Source organism: Rhipicephalus microplus, chromosome 1 (assembly GCF_043290135.1).
Source record: "Rhipicephalus microplus isolate Deutch F79 chromosome 1, USDA_Rmic, whole genome shotgun sequence".
Lineage (NCBI taxonomy): Eukaryota > Metazoa > Arthropoda > Arachnida > Ixodida > Ixodidae > Rhipicephalus > Rhipicephalus microplus.
In genome coordinates, this window is record NC_134700.1 from 200,300,474 (window position 1) to 200,324,119 (window position 23,646).

The window sequence follows — 23,646 nt, forward strand, 5'->3', positions numbered from 1 at the left end:
CGCGCGATTCACAACAACATTCGCGTGCCTCAGAAACCAGTGGTATGCGCCATCGTACGGCGTCGGTGATTACGGAGGGCACGTTACAGTAAACTCTACAAATCTGTGTGGAATTTTTCGAGCGGCAGTACTTGTTCAATTGTTACGCTGCACAAATTATCGGTTAAGGCAAACCATGTTGACATAATAGCAGAGCGCTTCATCCATGTTCAGATGGAATTGTATAAGTCGGATCCGTCTCCTTCCTGTAAGTTTACTTATGACGTAGTTGCATAGATCCATACTAGCATTTTTCTAAGGGTTCAGGTACTTTAAAGAAGTTTCAGCCTGGCGATACTTCGTTTAATAAAGTTCACTTCCATTTAATTCAATCAGATTCGAAATGCGGCTGAATGCGCGCTTTCACGTTCTCGCGGACAAACAAAACAGACAGTAAGCTTGCATAATTGGTTACTTTCGCTGCACAACACGCATTTTCTTTTTCAAACTACCCGTATCTTGTGCAGGTGTCCAATTCTCGATAACTTCTATTTTTTTTCTATATTTTCATCATCTACGACTACTGGCGTATCCTGTCGTCTGAAGAACTGTGTCGTGCGAAAAATTTAACGCGGTAAACCACGTGTCGTCTGAGTGCGCTACCCAGCACATTTATAGATCTTGAAGCATTTTATCGCCTGAAAAGCGTGCACCACTGCGAAGTTATAGAAAGTGTGGCGAAGCTAACAAAAAAAAAAAAAGAACGGAGTAGACGGAATTTTTTGCGTGTGTGTGTGAAGTGTGGTTGTACGTCGGACCACCCATTTCGCAGCGAAGCTATATGTGCTAATGTATTGCCACGCGCTTATTCTTTTCATTTTCGTGTGGTTGAGTTTCATCCAAATAAAAAGAAAGAAAACTGATCGCACCATTCAGGGGAAGGCCGCGCAGCAATGTCTGGGATGCTTCGCGATTAGTTCAGATTGCTCCGTTAAGATCACTTGCAGAATGTGACTATTCGAGTTTATTCCAGAGCTTTCGCGAGTACCAGTGATAGCGCGGGAAGTTTCCACCACTGTATTGTATAAAACACGACGCGTTCCGGCGTTGATGCAGCTTACCGTGGCGGCGTGGTTCGGCAACTCTGACTGCCGCTATCACTTTACGACGTGTGTTGCTTGTACACTGACTTTTAATTTTCTGGGCACAAGTGCACCCAATCGTTTTTTTTTTTCTTTACCGGATGTGTTTGATTTTTTCACCGTCACACCCACGTGACAATATGATCGTTCTTCACGTTTTGTGAGATAGCCACATAAAATATCGTCCGCGATGAAGGCATCCGGGTCGATTGCAAATGAACCTAATGTATACACTACGATGGAACACTGCACGAGTATGGTGAGCATTGTGATGGGATTTATGTCGTATTATTAATTAAGCTGGTCATAATTTTGTCATGGTTCTGGCATATAAGCAACCCAGAACTAATTAGCGTCATGTTCTGCAAAAAAAATATCATAATACTGGTACTGAATCTACATTTCGGGCATGAGGTATTAACCAACGTGCTTATTAAAACAAGTTTAAGCAGTTGTAGTTTGTTTTTACTTTGTTAGAATTGCCGAGCCGTGATGGTCTAGTGGCTAACGTACTCGGCTGCTGATTCGCAGGTCGCGGGATCGAATCCCGGCTGCGGCTGCTGCTTAATTGATTGAGATTTGGGTGCAAGTTAAAGAACCCCAGGTGGTCGAAATTTCTGGAGTCCTCCACTACGGCGTCTCTCATAATCATATGGTGGTTTTGGGACGCTAAACCCCACGGACGTATTAACTCTGTTAGTATTTGTTTGTTTACACGTTTATGTTCATATAGCGCCATTACTTGGCAAGTTTAACCTTTTTTTTTTTTTTGCTCCAAAGTGTTGCTGCTGCTTCTGCTGCTAATCATCGCGGCTGCTTTCTAAGGAGGGGTGTTGCAGATGTATGAATCCTGCACCAGTCACACGGCAGAGTAAAGAGTGTAGATTTAATCTTCAAGAAAGTATACATGAACCACCAGATGTAACAGAACAATGAAATAAAGACAGACATGATAAGGTGTTGCTATTTAGGATCAGTTAGCCTTTTAGCAACTGGTAGTAATCATGGGGGAAGGAATGGGACACAGTTGTTTTTGCGTGCCTTTATTCGCATTACAAAGTCTTAAGCATCCATTTTCATTTTATGTCAACTTTTCGTTACAGCCTTTGTCTTTTAGAACTGAAACTGACGACGTGGGCTCGCAGACGGGTATACACAAGCACGAAATGAATTCTGGGAAGATGTTCCTTCTGATGCGTTAGTCTCGGCTGCTTGCGATAGTACAATGCGTCGTGGACGAACCGTAGCTGTCACTGTTACAAATTTACCCGCCATATGAGGGCCGAATCGTAGCGATTCAGTGCGGTAAACCGTCCACTATTGGTGCAGCAAGCTTGCCACGAAGTCTCTAACTCTTGGGTTTAACGAAAGAACGACAGTGCCTTTGTCTGTCATTTTCCGTCCATGTGTAGCGCTGTTTGTTCCCGTCTTAATCATGTACCAACCAGCCCAGTTAGGTGCCGTTCTTAAGACAATATCACGCGGCACCTTACGCTGTCATCATTAACGTCTTTGCTTCAGGAGTTACTTGACTGATCTAGTAATTGATTGTACGTTAAGTCCAACTGTCAGTCGGAACCGTAAATGTTAGAATCTTTACATTATCACCAGAATGGGACATCGTTGAACGGATGGTGATGCTGGCACGACGAAAAGAAAACGAGTGAAAGGGAGAAATCGATTTGGATCGCTCTCGGTGAATTTCTGCATGCGCAATTACGGTTTACACTAAGCGCAAACACAGCCAAAACAACTGTACTCCTCGGAGAAGAATAGACGACAAAAATGGCTTAATGAGAGCGGATAGGAAAGAGGCGCCCTCCAGCGTCGTCACTCCCAGGGAGCCCACACACCACCGTGCTGTTCGGGGAAGGCTTTCGGGTCAAGCGGTCTCAGCCTCGGTGACATGGACGTTGCTTCGTACTCTTCCAGCTTTCGCTTCAGCGATGCCAGCAGCTGCACGAATATGAAAAGGGGCAGTGAGAAGAGCGTTTTCGACGGCCAGCTTAATCGCGTGCATCGTGGTTCGCCGTCTCCACACTCTTCCTGGTAGCATTCTTTATTAGACTGAGCTTCGCTAGCTGCTGCCGCTGTTGTATACACCCATCACAGTTATTCTCTCGCTGCATTACGTACGCACAATTCTCAATATCTACAATAATGATCGCGTCACCAGTACTATCGTGAGCATAAAGATTGTGCTACAAGGTAATGAACCTCAGGTGAAAGATAGACGTGGTACATCGAGCACTCTGAAAGAAAAGCGATTAGGTTGCAATTCTGTCTGTTTTCGCTTCATTTATGTCCGCGTCGCGTCAAATCAAACTTTCTTTTCCTAGTTGAATCGCTATGCCAACAATCTCAATATTCGTTCGTGCTAAGTTTCATTGCAAAAAAAGAAGTGCTCCTGCCGATTGGCGAACACTACGACGTTTCAAAAACAACGAATGAACCAAGCGACAAGTTCATAATGCCTCGAACTCGTAACTAGCGTATTTCCCGTTTGCCAGCCGGCATCGCTATGTAGTGATATTTCCAGCATCAGGATGGGCTGAAACTCTATGTTATGAACTATTTCAACGTAAGGCATATCTGTGAATTTAAGCACACGGAATCGGATTTCACAAAGATCGTTTGGTTAGTAATTGTCCTTTTCCACTGGCCCACCACCCTTGCTTATGATATGTCCAGCATTACGACTGGTCGATCTCAACCGAACGTTACTAGCGTAATAAAGTCAGAGAAAAAAACATTTTGCAGGACCCCTAAGCTTCGCAAATAAGAGCGGAACGGGATGGCATGACCGGCACCTGTTTGGATCGCCTTAATGTTTTCATGACGTATTATTCACTCCTAAGTGGACACTGCAATTGTGCCGATAGAAAAGGAACGTCTGCGATCGTGACTTCGTAAGCTCTCCTTAGTTTGACCACTTCAAGTAGAGTCGCGAAATGCCCACTACGTCAAAATTTGTCACTTTGCAAATAAGCGCACTATTCATGGACTGCGCGTCCACGTATACGCAATCGGACTTTTTTTTTATGTTGCGGCTGAAGATATCTACGGCTGAGGGCTTTGTGATGGGAACTTTTTTTTTGTTTTTTCGAAACAGATTCAAGCACAGGCGTCGCTATGTGGTAGAATGCCTAGTTTTGATCTCGGCTCAAACCCCCTTGCCACCCCTTCCCCGCAATCTTTATTACTTCATTCTAAACAAAAAACATCGGATAAAAAGCCAGGTGCCTTTTTATCCCACAACAATATTGATCACCCGGCTTGCTTGCGCAATTCCTTTCTTGAAAACTCGATCGGTGCTGGCCAATTTCCTATCAAGAAAGCTAGGTCACGCTAATAACGCGCGTGTCGTTCGTGACCTGAACGTGCGAGACGCGTTGCGATAGTGCAAGGAAAGTAACGGCTATATATGGCTGTAGGGGGTGGGGGGGGGGGGGGAGTGCTTCTTTACTCGATCGTTTCTTTTAGTGTTGCCCCGCCGCGGTGGTCTAGTAACTAAGGTACTCGGCTGCTGACCCGCAGGTCGCGGGTTCGATTCCCGGCTGCGGCGGCTGCATTTCCGATGAAGGCGGAAATGTTGTAGGCCCGTGTGCTCAGATTTGGGCGCACGTTAAAGAACCCCAGCTGGTCGAAATTTCCGGAGCCCTCCACTACGGCGTCTCTCAGAATCATATGGTGGCTTTGGGACGTTAAACCCCACAAATCAATCAATCAAATCTTTTAGTGTTGGATTCACTGGGGTTTTCCGAGCCCTGAATTGGACATCGAGCTTTTCTCCGCCAACTTCGACACCGGAATTCCTGCGAAACGGGTTCTTCTAACGCTGTTGCGCTAATGTATGCTCCCCTCCTGTTCTTTTCTTACCTCTGTTTCGGTGTCCGCGAGGTTGTGCAGTTCGCAAGGGTCCCTGGACAAGTCGAAAAGGTAGGGCGGTGCCCCGCTGACGAAGTTGGAAGGTTCGCCTGATTCGTCACACAGCACCGACGCATTCTGGCGCCACTGGATGGACGCCACGGCGCTGCTGGCGTTGCTGTAGAGACGTCGCAGGGCATCGGATGCCTGGGAGCGTGACGTCAGATCGTCCAGGTCATCGTCGGACCTCGGACTGCCCGGAATCGGGGTGCGTTCGTCCGAGCTGCACGCAGGCGTGCACGTATCTCATTAGGCTCGAGTATAAAGGAATATATATATATTCAGTGACACTCTTTTGAAGATATATAATTGCTGGGCTCTACGTACCTAAACCACGAGATAGTCCGGATTAAGTTTGGCTAACTGGGGTTTCTTAACTAACAAGGGGGACAGGTGGTATACAGGCTGATCGTAAAGTATCGGCATTTTATGAAGCCAGATGAAGCCAGACTCCTACAGATGCTCTGGTGGCCAGCTGTATGTATTTCATTTTTTTCCACTCTACAAATTTAGGGCAAGGCACCAGACAGTCTGACGCCGTGTTAGTACGCATAATTATGTATTCATGTAGACCGTTGCCGGACCTTGCTCCATCGATATGTAGTCATTCAGAAGAGGCCCAGTGAGTAGACAGTCTAATAATACGTGAAATATGAGTCCGTTTTGGACACAGCATAATGAAAGGCCGTCGTCCCGGAGTCAGTTGGGATCCGCGTCCTCAGTGATCACGTGTGTCTAACTTGATGGAATTCAAAACGCAGTCTTGTATAAACCATCGCATAACAATGTCGTAACTACAACCGCCTGGCGAGCCATGTATACTGTGCTTTATCGCATCTCTATCACGTTACACTTCTGCGAGCAGGCACTTCGTTTTTTTTCCAGAATCATTTGCGTGGCATCTTCCCGGTACATAGTCAACATGATATTTTCATTTCTCTTTTGCTGTCGTGTGCATAGTTATACCTGCCAGCGGGCGGCGCTCCCAGCACGATCTTGTGGTCACCGTATCGCAGTGCAGCCGTGTTGCTCACGGGGTCGATGTTGTAGAGGATGTCGGTGCGCGGAGACGGAAGATCCTCAGACAGGTGCCTCCACATGTCGATGCCATCCAAGTGCTCCAGATTGGCTGCGTCACCGCCTACGTAGATGCGCGAAAGTAGGAGGATCACACTGCGCCGGAGTCGATGCGCTCGTAAACCACATCACAATTGCAGCACTGATTCAACCCTCGGGGCTGAACGATATTCGAAATGTCATTATTTTTTAAAATGTTATTATTATAATTTATTCGATACCCACAACGCCAGAGGCACTACAGTGGGGTAGGTATTTACAACACATTTGTACAGTCATATATTTTGTCATACATAAAGCATAAAAAAATGAAACGGTAATGATAGCTCGATAACATACGTTAATCAAGCAGTATACAATAAATGTGCGAAAACAATACAAGGCTGAGTCTCTTCAATAGGAATTGAAATCAGTTTTCTTCATAACGTGTAACGAAAGATAAGAACAAAACAGAAGCAGTACGCGTCACAAAAACGTGACAAATATACATGGGTCAGACAAAAATGAAAAAATAACAAACACAATAATTTGAGCAGGGCAAAAAAAGTAAACATGTAAATTAAACTGTCGCTTCAACCAGCGTTCCGGCAAGGCTGTCTTCGTCAGGACAGTGTCTTCGTCAGGGCAGGGTAACTCTGACGAAGACACCCTCGTCTTGATTGAGGCATTCCCCACTTCTATATACGTCATGGCATGCGTGCTAGATACACACCGGCGGCCGTGTAGAGCGTGGGCAGCCAGTCGGCGACGTGCATGAGCTGCTGGGACACCCTGCCGCGTGTGGCGAGCAGCGGCGACCAGAGGAAGGCGGCTGCCCTGGAGGCGCCCTCCCACAGGGTGCCCTTAGAGCCGCGCAGGGGCCAGTTGCAGCCGCGGCTGGCGTGAAGCCCCAGCGGGGCGCCACCGTTGTCGCTGCTGAACACGACCACCGTGTTTTCCAGCATAGCCGCCTCCTCGAGGGCTTCGACCACTGCGCCGACCGACTCGTCCAGCACGTCCACCATGGCTGCGACAGAAGAGAAATGATTCGATTTGCCCGTGTACATTCTTTGCCAATATGAGATTGGACGTTGAAATTGGATCTGGTTAAATGTCACAGAGGCTAAGTAGGCAGTTGGCATGTGCGAAAGCGTTCATGAAAATAAATGCTCAAGCGGGAAGGTAGCAGTCCAGCGCACGTCACATTCGCACCCGCAAATTGTAAGTAATCCTTGAATAAACACGAATGCAGTGTTCCTACTCATATTGCTCACGATAGATAGTACGTCTCCGCATACCGTGCGCTCGGCAACGTCTCTGTTCTTGTGGTTGGAAAATACTTTCAACTAAAGCTAGCTGTGAATTGTTCACAGAAATATTTGTGACAGGCTGAAAGGTCTTGCAATGGCAAGCTAATTTTTTTTTTTACGCTGCGTTGTGTCGTCAAACTTGCTCGTAAATGGCCGATTTAGCTGCAAGTAGGCGGATTTGCACTCTCAAGAGTGAAATGATTTGAACCCTCAAGAGTTGTAAAACTTTTAGACTTATTAATGAGGGTGTTAGCCATGGTATTTTCTACCAACTACTTCGTATAGATAAAACTCAGATAGTGATGTTTCTAATTACACTTCATACACGAGGGAGTAGAGCGTGTTCGAGGTATTTCTATGCACCTTAGTAAAGTAAAAAGAACTATAAGACACATTTTAAAGCAGTTGACTTGAGTAATGGCTAATGCCCTTGACTATTAATTAGTCACCGTAATAACATATTCATTGTTTCCCAGTTAACAGCGTTTGGCTAGGTACTTCCATTTATTTGTACCCTTTGCATATCAACTATGAGACACAGTTTAAAGCAGTCGACTTGAGAAATGGCTAATACCCTTGACTATTAATTAGACACCGTAATAACAGATTAATTGTTGCCCAGTTAACAGCGTTTGACTAGGTACTTTAAATTATTTCTGCCCTTTGCGTATCGTTCTTTCCTTGTTCGGTTGGTATACAGGCAGCGGCTTTTACAAAAGCTTGCGTATATTGCGACCGTTCGGAGGACTCACCAGCGTACACGGTGCGGTTCTCCTCTCCGATGTAGGAGAACTTGTCGATGTTCTCCTTGGGTGCAGCCAGTGGAACTTCGACGCCTCCGTGCGGCGCCTGGTGGCTCAGGTACATAAAGAAGGGCTGTACGCGTTATAGGCGAGATTGAACCTTCCTCAAACGTCGAAATCACAGTGTTCACAAATCATCATGCACGTGATCACGAACACGAGAGTGTCTGGATCTAAAATTTTCGCACACACGTTATTGTGACAACATCAACATAAAACCTCACCTCGGATGTGTTGTGAGCCTTGATCAGATTCACCGCCTTGTCCGTGAACAGAGTCGTGGAATAGCGGCCACTGTCGTTGTTTGAACTGCCGACGCCTTCCCAGAAGTCCAAACCGACGTGATCACCCTGTGCAAAGATGCATCAATACCGTAGCATTTTTGCGACGTGTGACGAAAGGCGATGAATCGATTTGTTATCTGTGTTTACTGCATTAAAGCAAGTTGTGAGGCGAACAGATGTAATTTTACTTCGTTTATCGCGTACATGGCGCACACCAATGTCTTCTTATGTATAGTCTTCTCTAGTATGTAAACAATATGAAAACTATAGTGATAGTTTTATCGCTATTATGAGATCACCACAAGGATCGCGCGCGCCGAAGATGTCCGCCGCCGTCGCCGGTGTCCGTAACAACTATCACGCAAAATAAGGGGAAGAGAGTAAGCAAATAAGATGCACCTGGGGCACAATAGAATTAAAAAAAAACGGGTCCCTTGCGTGCCAGCCCAGTATTCTACCACAGAACAACGCCGGTGCTTCAAAATCCGTGGCAAACTGACCCTATAGGCAGACTGGATGTCGGGATGGAATCGCGGTATAAGATGAATAATAAAACGTTTTGGAGCAACCAAGAAACAAACCGGCATCACACAATGTGGATTGCGTAACGAGTAGGTCTTCAAACGCTCAAACCTATCACAAAAGTTTTCATTGTCGTCAGCCACAGCATCGAAAATTTGCACAAAATTCCTTACAAGTGTGTAGAGGGTATACCACGCTTCTCCGAAGAATGATTGATTGATTGATTGATATGTGGTGTTTAACGTCCCAAAACCAGCATATGATTATGAGAGACGCCGCCGAAGAATGACTATAGGCATGGTGTGGTGGATGCCTTCCGACTACATTGGAATCACGATGAATATTGCTGTAGTGGGTACCCTGCAAGTGTGCTTGTAGCCGTTACCCAAAGAGCGTATAAAAAAGGGCTCTGAAAGGCCACCCTTCCAGCTTTCGCCGTGACTGTGCTGCGCGTTCCATGCAGGCCTGCATGGCGGCTTTTTCGTTCTGTCAAAGACAACACATGCTGCACTTACACGTGTACAAAAAACATGCACAATGCGCTATGAAGGACGCTATGTATAGCAGAAAGCAGGTTGAGCTAGTTGGAAGGGACTCATTGTGCGGCAAAACAGACGGGAATCAATTAGCCATCGTAAAAAAAAAGAAAAGGTCATGTTCAAACAGTTATTTCATAAATGTCCTACCTACACAAGAGGTACTCCGGCAACACATAACAAATACGAACGTGATCATGGGAGGTGTAGCCTGCCCTGGGAAGACAGCTGGCAATCCGCTGTGGCCTGTGAGGCCCCGTAAGAGGGACCCAACCCGCGATAAGCCACCCGACTGTTCTGTTTCATTAAAGTCAATTCTTTTTTCCGCACGTACACCCGCATGTGTGCCATTGGCGAGTGATTCTTCTATTCCTGAGCACGTGCAGTCAAGTTGTGTGTCTTATTCACCATAACGGTATTCACCATAATGTTTGCCATAACGCTATATTGCGTCATCGCCTACCATTTTCAAAGTCAAAGCTTAACGACAATTCTTGACTGTGGTGCACCCGAAAATTTCACTAATCACCTTGGGTGCTCCGATGTGCGCGAAATATTGAGATAACAAGAAACAGAGAGGACCCCAAGCATAAAGAAACCAAACAAAGTTTTAACTTCAGGCACGAAGTCCCTCCTTCATCTAGTAGGAATGCTTACAATGCTTGTAAAACAAGGTCTCTCTATGACGCCAGTGTTTGTCAACTGCACATTTGTTGGCTCTCGTTGGCACAGACGAGTGTGGGTAGTGCAGCTGGTCACTGTACCTGTTTAATTTCGCCGGAAATTTCCGGTTGCGCGTACTCTCGAGGCCCACAAAGCTGTGGACCGAAGACTAAAAAAAAAAAAAAAAGAACTCTCATTCTGTATAACGTCATGACGTAAAAGATCTCTCACTGCTATGATCGCAGTTATAATTCAAGCCGACGTCACTTCACCGAGGGAACATGTATGTAACTATTTTCTTGTTTCGCAGAAATTCGTGTGTCGGCGTCGTTAGTTATCAGCCAAAAATCATCTTATGCGTGACTAAAAAACCCGAGAGGGACGCTAATGAAAAAACCCTGTAGCAGAGTGCATGGGGACCAAACCAGGGTCACAGGTCTGTTGGGGTCTGAGTGGGTATCGAACCCGGGTCGTTTGCGTGGCAAGCGGATGTTCCACCCCACGGTCACGCCTCTTTTGTTATTGCTTTTTTTATTGAACACGGCCACGCCTTTGCTAGTGAAAACAGTGAAAAGAACTTCCTCTGCTTGGAAACGCAGTGAAAGTATCTTTTATGCCTCACAAACACACGCGTCCTGTGTACATGCTTCACATGCAACATGAAATATTGCAGTAATAATGCATGGTACAAGCGTCCGTTTCCAACGGGCGTCATAATATGTGATTATCATAATGGCTCCATGGTTGAAAGCCGGTGCCCCACTACAAAAGGCACACACGTAATGCGCCTATTCCCTTAAGACTACGTAGTGGATGCATATCAAATTCGAACAGGTTTCATGCACCAAGTGTTTGAAGTGCGCACTAAGAACAGTATGTCGCTACCGCGTTCAACTTCTGAAGGCGAAGCTTTAGGGCCCCCTAATTTTTGTTATTGAACTCCGAGGTCGAGAAACACGCACCGCTAGAACAATAGAGAGGGAGCCTGGAGGACGGCCAAATATCGGAGCACTCGTGGTGAAGTTATTTCCGCCCTGCCGCTGCAGGGGAGTCGACCGCGCCAGTTTATTTTCGCGGAAAGAACGCGAACAGACAGAAGCCACAACGTGCGAGGCAAGCGCAGCATGCAGCGCTCCGTGCAGGCGTTGATGTTTTCTCATTACCAAGGCGGCTACTCGAGAAGCGAAGGAAACGAACAAACTGCGTATATATATAGGCTCCATCGTCCGCCCATCGCGCAAGAAAGGAAACAGTGCCGCTGGCCCTTCGCGAAACACTAGCGCGCGTAAGTGCTTCGTTCGACTCTTTTCAGTATAAGTGGTTTCAGTATACCTTCCTTGGCATTATTGTCTGTTATATCTCATTAATATTGTGTACAACACGAAAAACGAGCCCTTAAATATACACGTGTTTCCCTTATTCATTAACGAGGGTCTCGTAATGGCAGATTTGGTGCCTCTAGGTTGTACACGGGGGACTATTGGTCAGCTGCCAGTTAGCAATAAGTTCACGTGCTACGTGACGCCAAACAGGCTCAAAAGAGTGTGCCACACTCGCCGCCATGGCCACTAGTGGCTCTGACTGACACTCCCACGTTTAAATTGACAAAGATACCCAATAAAGTGGCTGGGGGGGATAGCTGTCGTGGTAGCTCAGTGGTAGAGCATCGAACGCGTTATTCGAAGGTCGCAGGTTCGGATCCTGCCCACGGGAAGTTATATATATATATTTTCAGTGAAAGCTCGCTCCTGGATTACTTCACAGGGACGCAACGTAGTGTTTTCGGTACGCAAATGTTTTTAGTGATCGTGAAGTCGCGCTCGTTCAACGCGAGACTTCGTTTGATCACTGTTTCTCGTAAGGAGCAAGGATACGCGAATGTAAGCCGCAAAAAAAAAAACAAATAAGAAGTTTTTATTTTTTTTAAAATGTTTGCTCAGTCTACACCCAAATCGAACACTTATCGGGCGGTGCGGTGTGCAGGTGTGTGCGAGACGGTCCGGATTAGCATTACGTAAGGCAGCTGTGCTCAATGTATTGATCCGTGCAGCGTTGCAGGAGATAATCAAGGAGAACCATTTCTTTGAAAACCTTTTTTTTTTTTTGGAAGCACTGCTACAGTGACCGCGAGAGGCGTGGCCGTATACTCAGTTCATCCGTTATTCATGTATTCCTCCACGGAATTTAGACGTAAGAAAAAAAAAAACTTGGAGGACGCTTCAGCGTCCCCTTCAAGAGTAAAGCGAGATATATTGTAATCGGGATCGCCTTCTGCATTGCTAGCTTAGCTTACGTTTTCGTGCCTCAAAAGAAACCAGCGACTGGGCGAGTAACATTGGCCGTTTCAAAGTATACCTCAGAATGTCTACTGTCTGTAAGTGCAGTTTTAAGCGTCCACTACGCCATAAATATCCCTTTTGCGAATAAGCGAAAGGTGCACTTCGCGCACGTGAGGCAACCTGCAGACCTACGCAGGTGCTCACTCTGTTGATGATTTTGCAGCTGCTGAGGATGAAATGTGTGTAAGCGATTCGAAATAATGGGTGGGGCCTTAAAACTCAGTCGCACTCATTGCACATGTGTTGGCACGTGGCGTGATTCTACACGCATCTGCCACGCGAAATTATTCCATCCACTAAATAAAGCTCATATACTGTTTTTTTAAATAACTCTTGAGATAGCTTTGTGATATGACACCTACTTACCACACAGACGGCCGTGTTTGATCCTCACTCAAACCGAAAATTTATATTATTTATTTTATTTGCATCTTTCTCGATTTTTTTTTTTCGCTCACAACCAACGACACTGACAACAACACCGGAAGTTCGGCGAAATAAGCCCTTTAACACTATAAAGTTAAAAAGAAAGAAACAAAGAAACCGAGAAAGAAAGAACGAACGAACGAAAGAAAGAAAAAAAAGGAAGAAAGGAAGAGAGAAATAAATAAAGAAAGTTAGCCTGGCAAGCTACAGTGAGTTGGAAATAAGTGCGCATGATGCTTTCCGATGTGTTGAATAATCTGGCGTACGAAATCACTCGAATAATTATTTTCACTGAAGGTCTCCAATGCTGGTCTCCCCAGCTTGCACAAGCCGATGCAAAACAGTGCTAGTCTTGTCGTAGTGTTTTCTTGCTTCTTAATAGTTAGTCTAGTTAGTTAATTAGTTAGTTAGTTAATGATTTGTAGGATTTAACGTCCCAAAACCACCATATGATCATGAGAGACGCCGTGGTGGAGGGCTCCGGAAATTTCGACCTAGTTAGTTAGTTAGTTAGTTAGTTAGTTAGTTAGTTAGTTAGTTAGTTAGTTAGTTAGTTAGTTAGTTGAATCCTTCTGACTGTCCGTTCGACGGGATGGAACTTAACGCAAAATTAATGACACAAACCATTAAAAACAGTTCAATAGGAAATTTACGATTGATGACTAATTTATTCGAAACTGAACCTACATTTTGGTCATTTCAACGCATTTTTATCTGAAGGTATCGAGTGGCACTGCCACGGTGGTCAAGTTACTATAAGGTACTTGACTGCTGACCCGCTGGTCGTGGTATCGATTCCCCGCTGCGGCGGCTGCATTTTCGATGGAGGCGAAGATGCTGTAGGCCCGTGTGCCCTGATTTCGGTGCACGTTAAAGAACCCCAGGTGGTCGAAATTTCCGGAGCCCTCCACTACGGCGTCTCTCATAATCATTCGGTGGTTTTGGGACGTTAAATATCTCATATCAATCAACCATCTATAGCGGATTGATAATCCAGTGATGCAAAGCAGAAGGGAAAGTGCTGTATTGGTTATACCTCTCTGATGGTGTGGTTGAAGTAGTCCTCTTCGCCGTTGTAGTAGCCGTAGAAGCTGTCGAAGCCTCGGTACGTTGGGGTGTACTCGTCTTGCACGTAACCCAAGTGCCACTGCGAGTGCGTGCGAGAAGATACAGGCGCTTCTACACGTTGAATATATCCGGAGACAATGTCAATTTGACTCGCACGACGTTGGCTCGCCCTCATATTACTACGACAGGCCATCCTTAGCGATTAGAGAGATTTTGTTTGAAAAAAAAAATATTACGCTTTATATTGGGCTTACAATTTCAAATAGAGGTATAGGGGAAAAAAACTGAATTATCGATAGACCATCCTTTAACGGCGTTTTCACTATGACACTGATCCATAAAAGCGTATAAGCACGAGCGATGAAGTTTCTCTTCTAATACTTAGGTAATAAATTAAGCAAATGAAAACTCCCTCACCTTACCGACCATGTGAGTGGCGTAGCCGAGGTCTTTAAAGTACTGCGGCATCAGCTTGAACTGAAGCGGCAGACCCCAGGCTTCGGCCACCTGTATCACCAGGCTCTGCATCCCTGTGAGACGACACGACTATTTTCTCATATATCCAACTCACCGGCGGGCGGCATTAGCCGGGACGGCTAGCTTCTTTTATTTATCAAGGTGAAAACCTCAGATGCCTCGTAAAACGAAAAAAAGTGACGATAGGTGTCAACATAAGGGATGCGAAAAATCTTCATGCGTTGACGTCTCGCCTGCTACGTCATCGTGGCGTCACTTGTGGCCAAATTCTCTGACGTCATCATAAAATCGACTCAAACTGATCGAGAAAAAGAAAAAAGAGAAAATGGCTTTCACATTTCAGCCGTAACAGTCTTTCCACTTTTCCACTATAGATGACAAAAAAGTGTAGCCTACATTGGCATGAATATATATATATATATATAGATATATGATTGAAGAGAAGGACGCACGTACGAAATGTGGATTTATTAACGTTTCGGCTGGTGGACCAGCCTTCGTCAGAATGATTGCAGTATGTTACAGGCACTTAATATATAGGTAGGCGGATGTATACACAGGAACAGTGCACCACTGCCAGATGCTATGCGCAATGAAAGCAAGGTACATGCGCATGGTGGACACAACACCGCACTGTGACTCACAATCACAAAAACAAAGATATCGCGTAAAAAATAATAATAATCGCGTCACTGGCCAGTGAGATACCACGAGCACAGAACATATAAGAAATATAGGCAATGCGCCGAGCGTACATAGCACAAGATTGACTCTACAAAATAATAATAATAACGATACATAATGCACTTTTACGAAGGATTAAACATCCATTCACACACACACGAACGAGATAAGTCTGTCGCCGCATGAGGCCGAGCACGCACTGTATTCTACGCAATTATGCTAGCCAGTTTGCCCGCGTTTTCGTTTAAACCCCTAGAAGCCGTTCCGAACTTATGAATTAGAAATGATTCGCGTATCTCACGCTTATAATGCGACGTGAATCCCGCCTCCAATACAGTTGCCCTAAATGATTCAAAACTATGTCCGGTAGTGGCGACGTGCCTTGAAATCGGCAGATGAGGCATGGAGTGCACATGGGCCTTGTGATTGTTGAAACGGTAGCGAAATGAATTTTCAGTATGACCGATATACTGCAAGTGACAAAAGGAGCACTCAAGCAGGTAAACCGCATTATCTGTGTCACAGGTGAAATCGCCACGAATTTTTAAAGTGAAATTGTTTGCGGAGCTTTTAGCCACAGCGGTGGTTGTCATCTGTTTGCATAACTTGCATCGAGGTTTGCGGCATGGATGGCAACCAACGTGTGAAATGTAATTGTTAGTCCGTACTTTGGAGGACGTGAGGATGTCCTGCAAGTTCCTACAGCGACGAAACACGGCGCGGGGTGGCTCTGAAAAAACTTCTTTTAGGTGATCGCTTTGCGTCAATATGTTGTGATGTTTCCTAAGAATGGCTGCTACATTGGGTGCGGAAGCGCTATGCGTGAGTACTAGGTTAGCATTATTGAGGCTATGGGAATGTTTCTCTGCATTGATCAGTGTTTTTCGGTCAAGCATATCAGCACGTGCCACTGCGTCATCAATCATCGGTGCCGGGTATTTCTGCTTTAGAAGAGAAGCACGCAGTTTATCACAACTAGCGATGAAGTCTGCTTGCTCGGAGCAAAGGCGTTTAAAACGAACAGCTTGGCTATATGGTATGCTGGATTTACAATGTTTGGCGTGACTGCTGTTGAAATGTAGGTATTGTTGTCGGTCAGTAGGCTTTTGATAAAGCTTGGTGATTAGGTTGCCGTTTATTAGGCTAATAGATACGTCTAAGAAGTTTATGGTTTCAGTCGAGTAGACGTGCGTAAAAGAGATGGATGGGTGAACGTTATTGAAATCTGATATGAATGAGAGAAGGTGCGATTCACCATGAGGCCAAATAAAGAAAATATCGTCAATGAATCTTTTATAGCATAGCGGTTTTAATAGGCGACTGCGTAAAAACTCCTCTTCAAGCTTCCCCATAAAAATGTTGGCATAATTTGGCCCAATCTTAGTCCCCATCGAAGTGCCGCTGACCTGTACATAATGGACTTCATTGAATATAAAATTGTTCATGTGGAGAATCATTTCAAGTAGCACCGCAATGGTAGTGCTGTTTACTGGCTTATCATCGGAACATTTCTCATACGCTTCTACAACCGCGAAGATGCCATCCGAGTGAGGGATGTTTGTGTAGAGTGACGATACGTCCAGCGTTACCAGAAAGGAACCATTAGGCACGGTAATGTCGTTAACTACCGACAAAAAGTGGTTCGTGTCCCTCAAGAAAGACTGATACGTGGCGGGAAGGTGACGAATCAACGAGTCTACATAACAAGACAAGTCTTCTGTCACCGTTCCGTTTGCAGAGACTATGGGGCGGCCTGGGTTGTTCGGCTTATGAATTTTTGGCAGCATGTAAAATCGGCCAGCAGACGGACTTAGCGGGACTAGTGTTGTGGCTGCCTTATCACATATTTTTTTATCTCGCCAGAGTGCATATATCTTTTGTTTTAGAGTTTCTTTGAAGTCCATTGTGGGGTCTGCATCAAGTCGTTTGTAAAATGAAGTGTCATTGAGCTGCCGAAGAGCCTCCTTAATATAGTCTGCTGTGTTCATAACCACGATGGCACCACCCTTGTCGGCTGGCTTAATAGTGATGTCGTTGCGCTTCCTTAATAATTCGATCGCTTTCAGTTCTCCGTCGCGCAGATTTCGACGGAACGAAGTTTTCTGCCTATATGCTTGAATTACATCGCGCTGAACAGCATCAATATATAGATCAAGGTATTTATCGCGTTGTAATGGTGGTGTCCAACGTTTAGCTGACGGCAGCACCCCGGAAGCATGGCTACTGTTATTTCTACCGTGAAAGAACTCCCTCAATCTCAGGTTGCGTGCGAAATTATCTAAGTCACTGAGTAGCTGGAATTCATCGCAATGACCCGTTGCGGGGCAAAACTTCAAACCACGCGATAATACAGACATTTCATCTTTGGACAGACTACAGTTCGATATGTTGACTACGTTTGAAACATCATCCGAACGGGGTGTATTTTCGAAACGGGACGGCGCCGTACTTAAATTTTTAAGGAGTTGCGCGGGTGTGCAATGAGACATCACGCCGTCCCTGAGTAACTTCTTACATTTGACAGCACATATTTCATTGCGTTTCTTTTCTTCGAATATGCACAGCGAGTTAACCTCCAGAGTACTAAGCGGGGTTTGATTACACATATTCTTCTCTTCGTTCATCAGAGATTTCAAAGACGAGCGGTAATGATTAACAGTAATACGCAGAAGTTCTAGCGAAGACTTCTGTAGGGTGTCTTGCCACCTTTTTGCGTTATTATTTGACAATTGAGAAGTGGCAGGGCGTAGGAAAAGGTTCAGACCTTTTGGTGCAATAGAAGCAGCGAGGTAAGTTTCTAAAGTGGCAGTGTGTAGCTCGTAACGAACTCGTTTTTCCACTGCCCTTCTCATCTTTTGAAATCCCTTGGAACAAAGGTGCGAGGTAAAGTTCTCATTGGCATGCGTCGAAGCTAGTCAATTCTTCGAATTACTTTTTACAGCATCGGAAAATTTTTTTCGAAGTGGATACCTTGGGTGAGCAGTAGGACCAACTGCTTTCGTAGTGGGTCCTGCTTGGGTAGTGGCGATGTCTTCTGTAGCAGTTGATGCCGCGGCGCCAGTAAAGCGTCCCTCACTTTGTTGCAAAGAATGACCACGGCGGGACAGGATGACGGAAGAACTTGCAGTGGAACCACTCACGCGAGGGAGTGGTTCTATATATATATATATATATAGATATATATATATATATATATATATATATACACATATATATATATATATATATATATATATATATATATATATATATATATATATATATATATATATATATATATGTGTGTGTGTGTGTGTGTGTGTGTGTGTGTGTGTCTGTGTGTGAGCCAGACACATATTGTTCAGATTCAGAAAGTAGGAAAAGATTGTGTGTGCTGCTGATGTTGATGTCCGTGGGTGTCTCCTTCCTTAAGCCACTTAAAGCATCGTTAGATAGCACTCTGTCCCACTGCAACTTCCAGATTTGACATGCATCTATACCAGGTACTTAAAATGAACACGCTGCAAGTAGTCTTTTTACTTACGCTTCAATACACGTATAAATGCCACATGTGTACATACAAATGCATTAGAGGACTTGTATGTACACCCCTCCCGGCCTCCGCTCAGCATTTATGCAAGTAGGTCAGATGGGAGTAACATTTTATCGTTGGAAAGCAACAGAGAGACCAATATTGTCGCGACATGAAGACGGAGGAAGTATTTGAAGAAGCTGATAAAGCAGCAGTGGGTCGGTCTTTTTATTTACCGCGCGCCTGAGAGTTCCTCGTTTTCTCGTTGTTGCGTTCTGAATAAAATCGTGCAGATGCGCGTATGCACTCTCGCCTTCGTCGTTCTCGCAGGACGCATGTGACAGTTTGTTACGTGCCTTCCGTTAGTCCCCATTTAGGAAAGGAACTAACAACTAGTATAGTCAGTCTTTTTGTCGTTACCCTAAAATGAGTAATGGTCGTGGCAACGCTGTTACTTCCTCAAAGGAGGGATCCCTGCAACTCCTTTACTCTCTTTTAGCTTAGAGAGAATATATCCAGCTAATGTTATAGTGGTGATATTTCCTGTGTTTTTAACTTGGGGCGTTTGTTTCTGGTGCGTTCAGGTAACTTTTTTCATCATAGTCTTTTTCTTAATAATAAATATATTCTCTAAATAGAGCATTTAGCATTTTCATAGTTGTGGGCTTTTCATGTTTTCTTCGTTTAATATAGCAATAAATAGTCGCATCTTTACATTTTATTTTCTTGCATCCACCGTGTGCAGCGGAAGCTCTCACCCGCGCAGAGAAAAGGGGTATCGAGGATGCTCCTTTAGAGGAGTAACCAGCTCGCCACACCCATTGTGCCATTTCGGGTGTAACTGCGAAGGAGTAACCACGCTCTCGCAGTTTACTCTTCAAAGAAGCCACAGTTAGCAAAAGGGAAATCAGGTTTCGCTTGGCTTAGCCAACCTTTTGGAAGGCGTGCTGGCATTTGCCTAGACGCACACGATCGATGGGAAAGCATCACATTCAGAAGGAAATCTCAGAAAATTAGCAGCAAACACCCGGGATTCTAACTGCCGACCACTCAGTCAGCATGCGCGTACACTAACCCCTACACCACACCACGCTACGAAAGAAAAAAGTCTTGTGCAGGCATGGATCGGTCGTTTGCACACGGCGCGAACAATCCTGCAGTTTCTCAAAAAAACGGACGCTTTACTCCGCAAGGAGGAAAGCGCCCCTCCTTGCCGTGCCATGGAGGAGCAAAAAGGCCTTTTCGGGGGCAACTGCTCAGTTCCTCCACAAAGCTTGCGTACACATATACACGTACCGGTGTGTATGGGATAGAGTCCCGTCATCAGTGCTGCCCGCGACGGAGTGCACATGGGCTGGACGTAGTAGTTGTTCAGCACCACGCCGTCCGCAGCCAGGGCGTCCATATTGGGAGTCGGGATCTGGCTGGAGCCGTGGAAGCTCACGTCGGCCCAGCCCTGCAGAGAGGCGTAATTGCTCGGTCTATGAACCTCAGCTCGGCACTACTACCTCAGTGCCTGTTCTGCACAGACTCTCCTATGGACTAACCATGGCACTGCGCATACTTGATCGACTGACAGAATGAAATATCGTTATTGAGGTCCGTCTTGACGTGCTCCACAAAAAAATTGCTGTATTTCTACGTCCTTGAAGTGCCCGTTCTATTTTTTTATGTAACCGAAGAAATTAGGCTATAAATATCCCCCCCCCCAAACACACACACACTTTCCTGTCTCCAGGAAAAAAAACATTCGTGATTCTCCACCATTCTTAATGCGGGATGTGTTCTTTCAAAACTCGAAACAAGTGTAACTTTTGTTAAACTTGTTCAGACGTCTCCGTGTACAGTCTGCTCGTGTGGCATGGTATTGGTGGACGCGTAGATAATCACATACTCGGTATGTCACTCCTTTGTTACACCTGCACGTGCTTGCCGTCCGTCGCGGCTCACACAAACAAGGCACGATTGTGAGCTCTTAGGTCACTCGATAGACCTACAGCCTCACCATAAATTACTGATGTTACACGGCTGTATACGTCGCCGAAAATGAGCAAGTGTTTAGAACATATGTCCGACAATTTGTATATATAAAATACAATATATGGGAGAACAAGAAGATGGCCCAGGTGTACTGTTGTACCACAGAGACTAAAGGGGATGTTGCTTCAGAAGATGTGCTTAGTAACGATTAACAGTACTTTGTACACTACTACGGGAGGGTAGGGAGCCGTCCCACATAACGAATACTGTACTCGCAGTCACTACCATCACTGTGTGCAGAAAAAGTGGGTAACGATTTATAGTACATGGTACTATACAATGGGAGAGCATATAGCCGTCCCATGGGGCTATATTTAGACCATATTTAGAGTGCTTTGTACTCTGCTATGCGAGAGTTTGTTTATAAAAAGTGTTTAACGATTTAGAGTACTTTGTACTCCCCTATGGGAGAGCAGAAAGTCGTCCCGTGCACGTGCCACCTGTGTTTTCAAAAAGTGGTCAACGACTTAGAGTCGTTGACCACTTTTTCATTTCATTGCGTTTACCTTTGGGTTAGTCGCAATGAGTTTAGAAAAATTTGTTAACGATTTAGAGTACTTGGTACTCTACTATGGGAGAGCGTAAAGCCGTCCCGTGGGCAAGTGCAAAAATAACTGCAGTTCACTCGAGTATAACAGTTATCTCACGTTGACCGGCTGCGCTCAACATTCTGCTTGCATTCCCTACGTGGAAGAGCCTCCGCACATGCACTACCTTCTCTTCAGGTTTTGTCAGCGCATATAGCTTGGGACAATACCAACCACAGCATGAACCGCCAGCCTTGAAAACCTTTTCTGTGTGCTTAACATTCTCTAAGCGAACGTCACCAAATACAAAGTATGAAATGCACATTTTTTTTTAAAGATAAGGACCGAAAAATCGGAAGCCACAACAGAGGGCACTTCGATAAATCCCAGCCCGCGAAAAACAACGGAGCCGCATGTTTCAACTTCACCGATTAATCATCTGTACAAGATACTTGAGTGGTGAAGGCATTAAGGTTTTCTCCCCCTTACACTTTTTCAGCATTCACGTGATCGCACAGCGGCGCGCTCGGCGACGCTCCATCGTCAGACGTCTCGTTGCAGCAGTCGAGTCTGTCGGATGGTTCCCCCGCAGACGCGTCTCACATGTAGCCCGGTGACGATCCGCCCACACACGCAAAAAGGGAGACGCCCTCATCGCGTTCCATTCTGACCGACCCCGTCTCATAGGCTTTCGCCGAATACACTCTGGAATTTGCAAAGTGTCCTTCAATTTTGAACTGCTGTGTACAAGAGATGCGTTTACGTACAATAGAAAGCTGGTTAAGGAAAATGCGAGTGATGTGTACATAATTCGCTTTCTTTCGTTCGTTTTACAGGACATGGCACGATCTTCAGGCATCTCGATTCACCTCCGAGAACTGTGGGATATAACACCTATTCGCCAAAACATTCAATCAGTTAAGGGTGAGGCTCACGACGTTGTTGCGAGTGTGGCCTGAAAACAACGTTCCTGATCATGAGAGATACTGGTTACAACACAGGAGACGCTGAAAACTGCACACAAGTGCGAAGGAAAGAGACAAGACATCCAATAAAGAAACATCGTGGGGCGTATGTGGGTCTCAGTCAATATGTATACATACGCACCAAGTCGTCGGCGAGGATGAAGACAATGTTTGGTGGTTGACGTTGTACAGCGGCCACCTCCAGTGCAGCAAGGTGCAGGGCTGCCACGAGTGCTGTCACTATCTGTCGGAAAGACGACAGGTTAGAGCGGCCAACTCGCTGAACGGCATACGAATTAATTTTTGACACTGCCTCGATGCACGCTTCAAGATTACTTGATGGTGCCCACATGAACTTGAAGTAATAGGAGCAAAAATTGACCCCGGATTTCGCCTTCAAAATATTTTGCCAGGTCTCTTTTGATTAGTTCAGTGGAGAAAATGTTGCTTGATGAATGAAGGCTGAGCTATCCCTTAGTTTGAATTTCGCGCCAGCGCTGGTTCGACCTTCACTGTGACGCAGAGGAATTCAGTAGGTTCTTTCCGTATATGTGTGGTCTTTGCGCACGAAAAGTACTCGATTATTGCCGAGTTGAATGCTTCATTTGGTCATAATGGGATGTATCTTTTTCCTAATAAGCACGGTTTATAGTTACTGACGTCACTGAATGTCTCAGTTGGCGAGAGTACTGTACCACGGTAAAGCACCATGGTCGCCACTGTTGTTTCAAGTGTGAAGCACTATATGTGCTTCACACAGTGTGGCCAAGCTGTCACATGCTTTCTTATGCCGTCGTCGACACTTGGCATAGCGCAAGCAAAAGCACATGTAGCAGATTGAGCGCTCGCTCGCGCTAAAAAGAAGCCTTCTTCCACTCGTTCATCGAGCGCCTTCATGATGATACAAAGTGCGGACGTAACTTACCCGTCTATAGTTTACTCTTACATTACTTAATATATAGCTTACTCTACTATATAGCATCTCTGGACACAGCGATTCCTCGAAGATAGCTTGCACCCATCACTTCACCGTTATTGATAGCACACCCTGCTTCTAAGCATAAGATTTCCTGGTTATTAATGTCTTAATATACGCCCAGAGCAGTCTTTGCAAATGCGCACTTTTACTGGGCAAGCGGTATTACAAGTCCATCGTAAGGATGGTTTCCGCTCTCGGTGATGGAAAGTTGCGTGAGTCAGAGGAATAAAGTCTTCGCTGAGATTATATTTCTAACTTTCTTCGCCACCCTTCTACTCGCCACCCTTCTACTCAATCTCGGTCTTTTCTGCATATTGACGTACAACTGCTCACTTAGTCACCGGACGCAAAATAACGGCAATCGCAACCAGAAAAAAAATGAACGGCAGGTCAGTTTTTTTTTTTTTT

The 23,646-nt window shown here is 45.3% G+C and overlaps 1 protein-coding gene and 1 long non-coding RNA gene across 2 annotated transcripts; one reads left to right on the top strand and one right to left on the bottom strand.

The window, feature by feature from the left end:
* Window positions 1-1,987: 1,987 nt before the first annotated feature.
* On the bottom strand, window positions 1,988-22,724 carry LOC119167222 (arylsulfatase B). Its single transcript, XM_037418669.2, has 10 exons — window positions 22,402-22,724; window positions 20,024-20,183; window positions 14,473-14,585; window positions 14,024-14,134; window positions 8,442-8,567; window positions 8,167-8,290; window positions 6,838-7,131; window positions 6,015-6,189; window positions 5,001-5,271; window positions 1,988-3,077 (listed from the first exon to the last, which is right to left on the bottom strand). The coding sequence occupies exons 1-10, from the start codon at window positions 22,609-22,611 to the stop codon at window positions 2,952-2,954; spliced, it is 1,710 nt and encodes a 569-aa protein (XP_037274566.2). The 5' UTR covers window positions 22,612-22,724; the 3' UTR covers window positions 1,988-2,951.
* LOC142803922 (uncharacterized) lies at window positions 11,313-22,368 on the top strand. The gene is made up of 2 exons (XR_012894369.1): window positions 11,313-11,507; window positions 22,131-22,368. It is a non-coding gene; the product is annotated as an uncharacterized LOC142803922 (long non-coding RNA).
* Window positions 22,725-23,646: the final 922 nt, after the last annotated feature.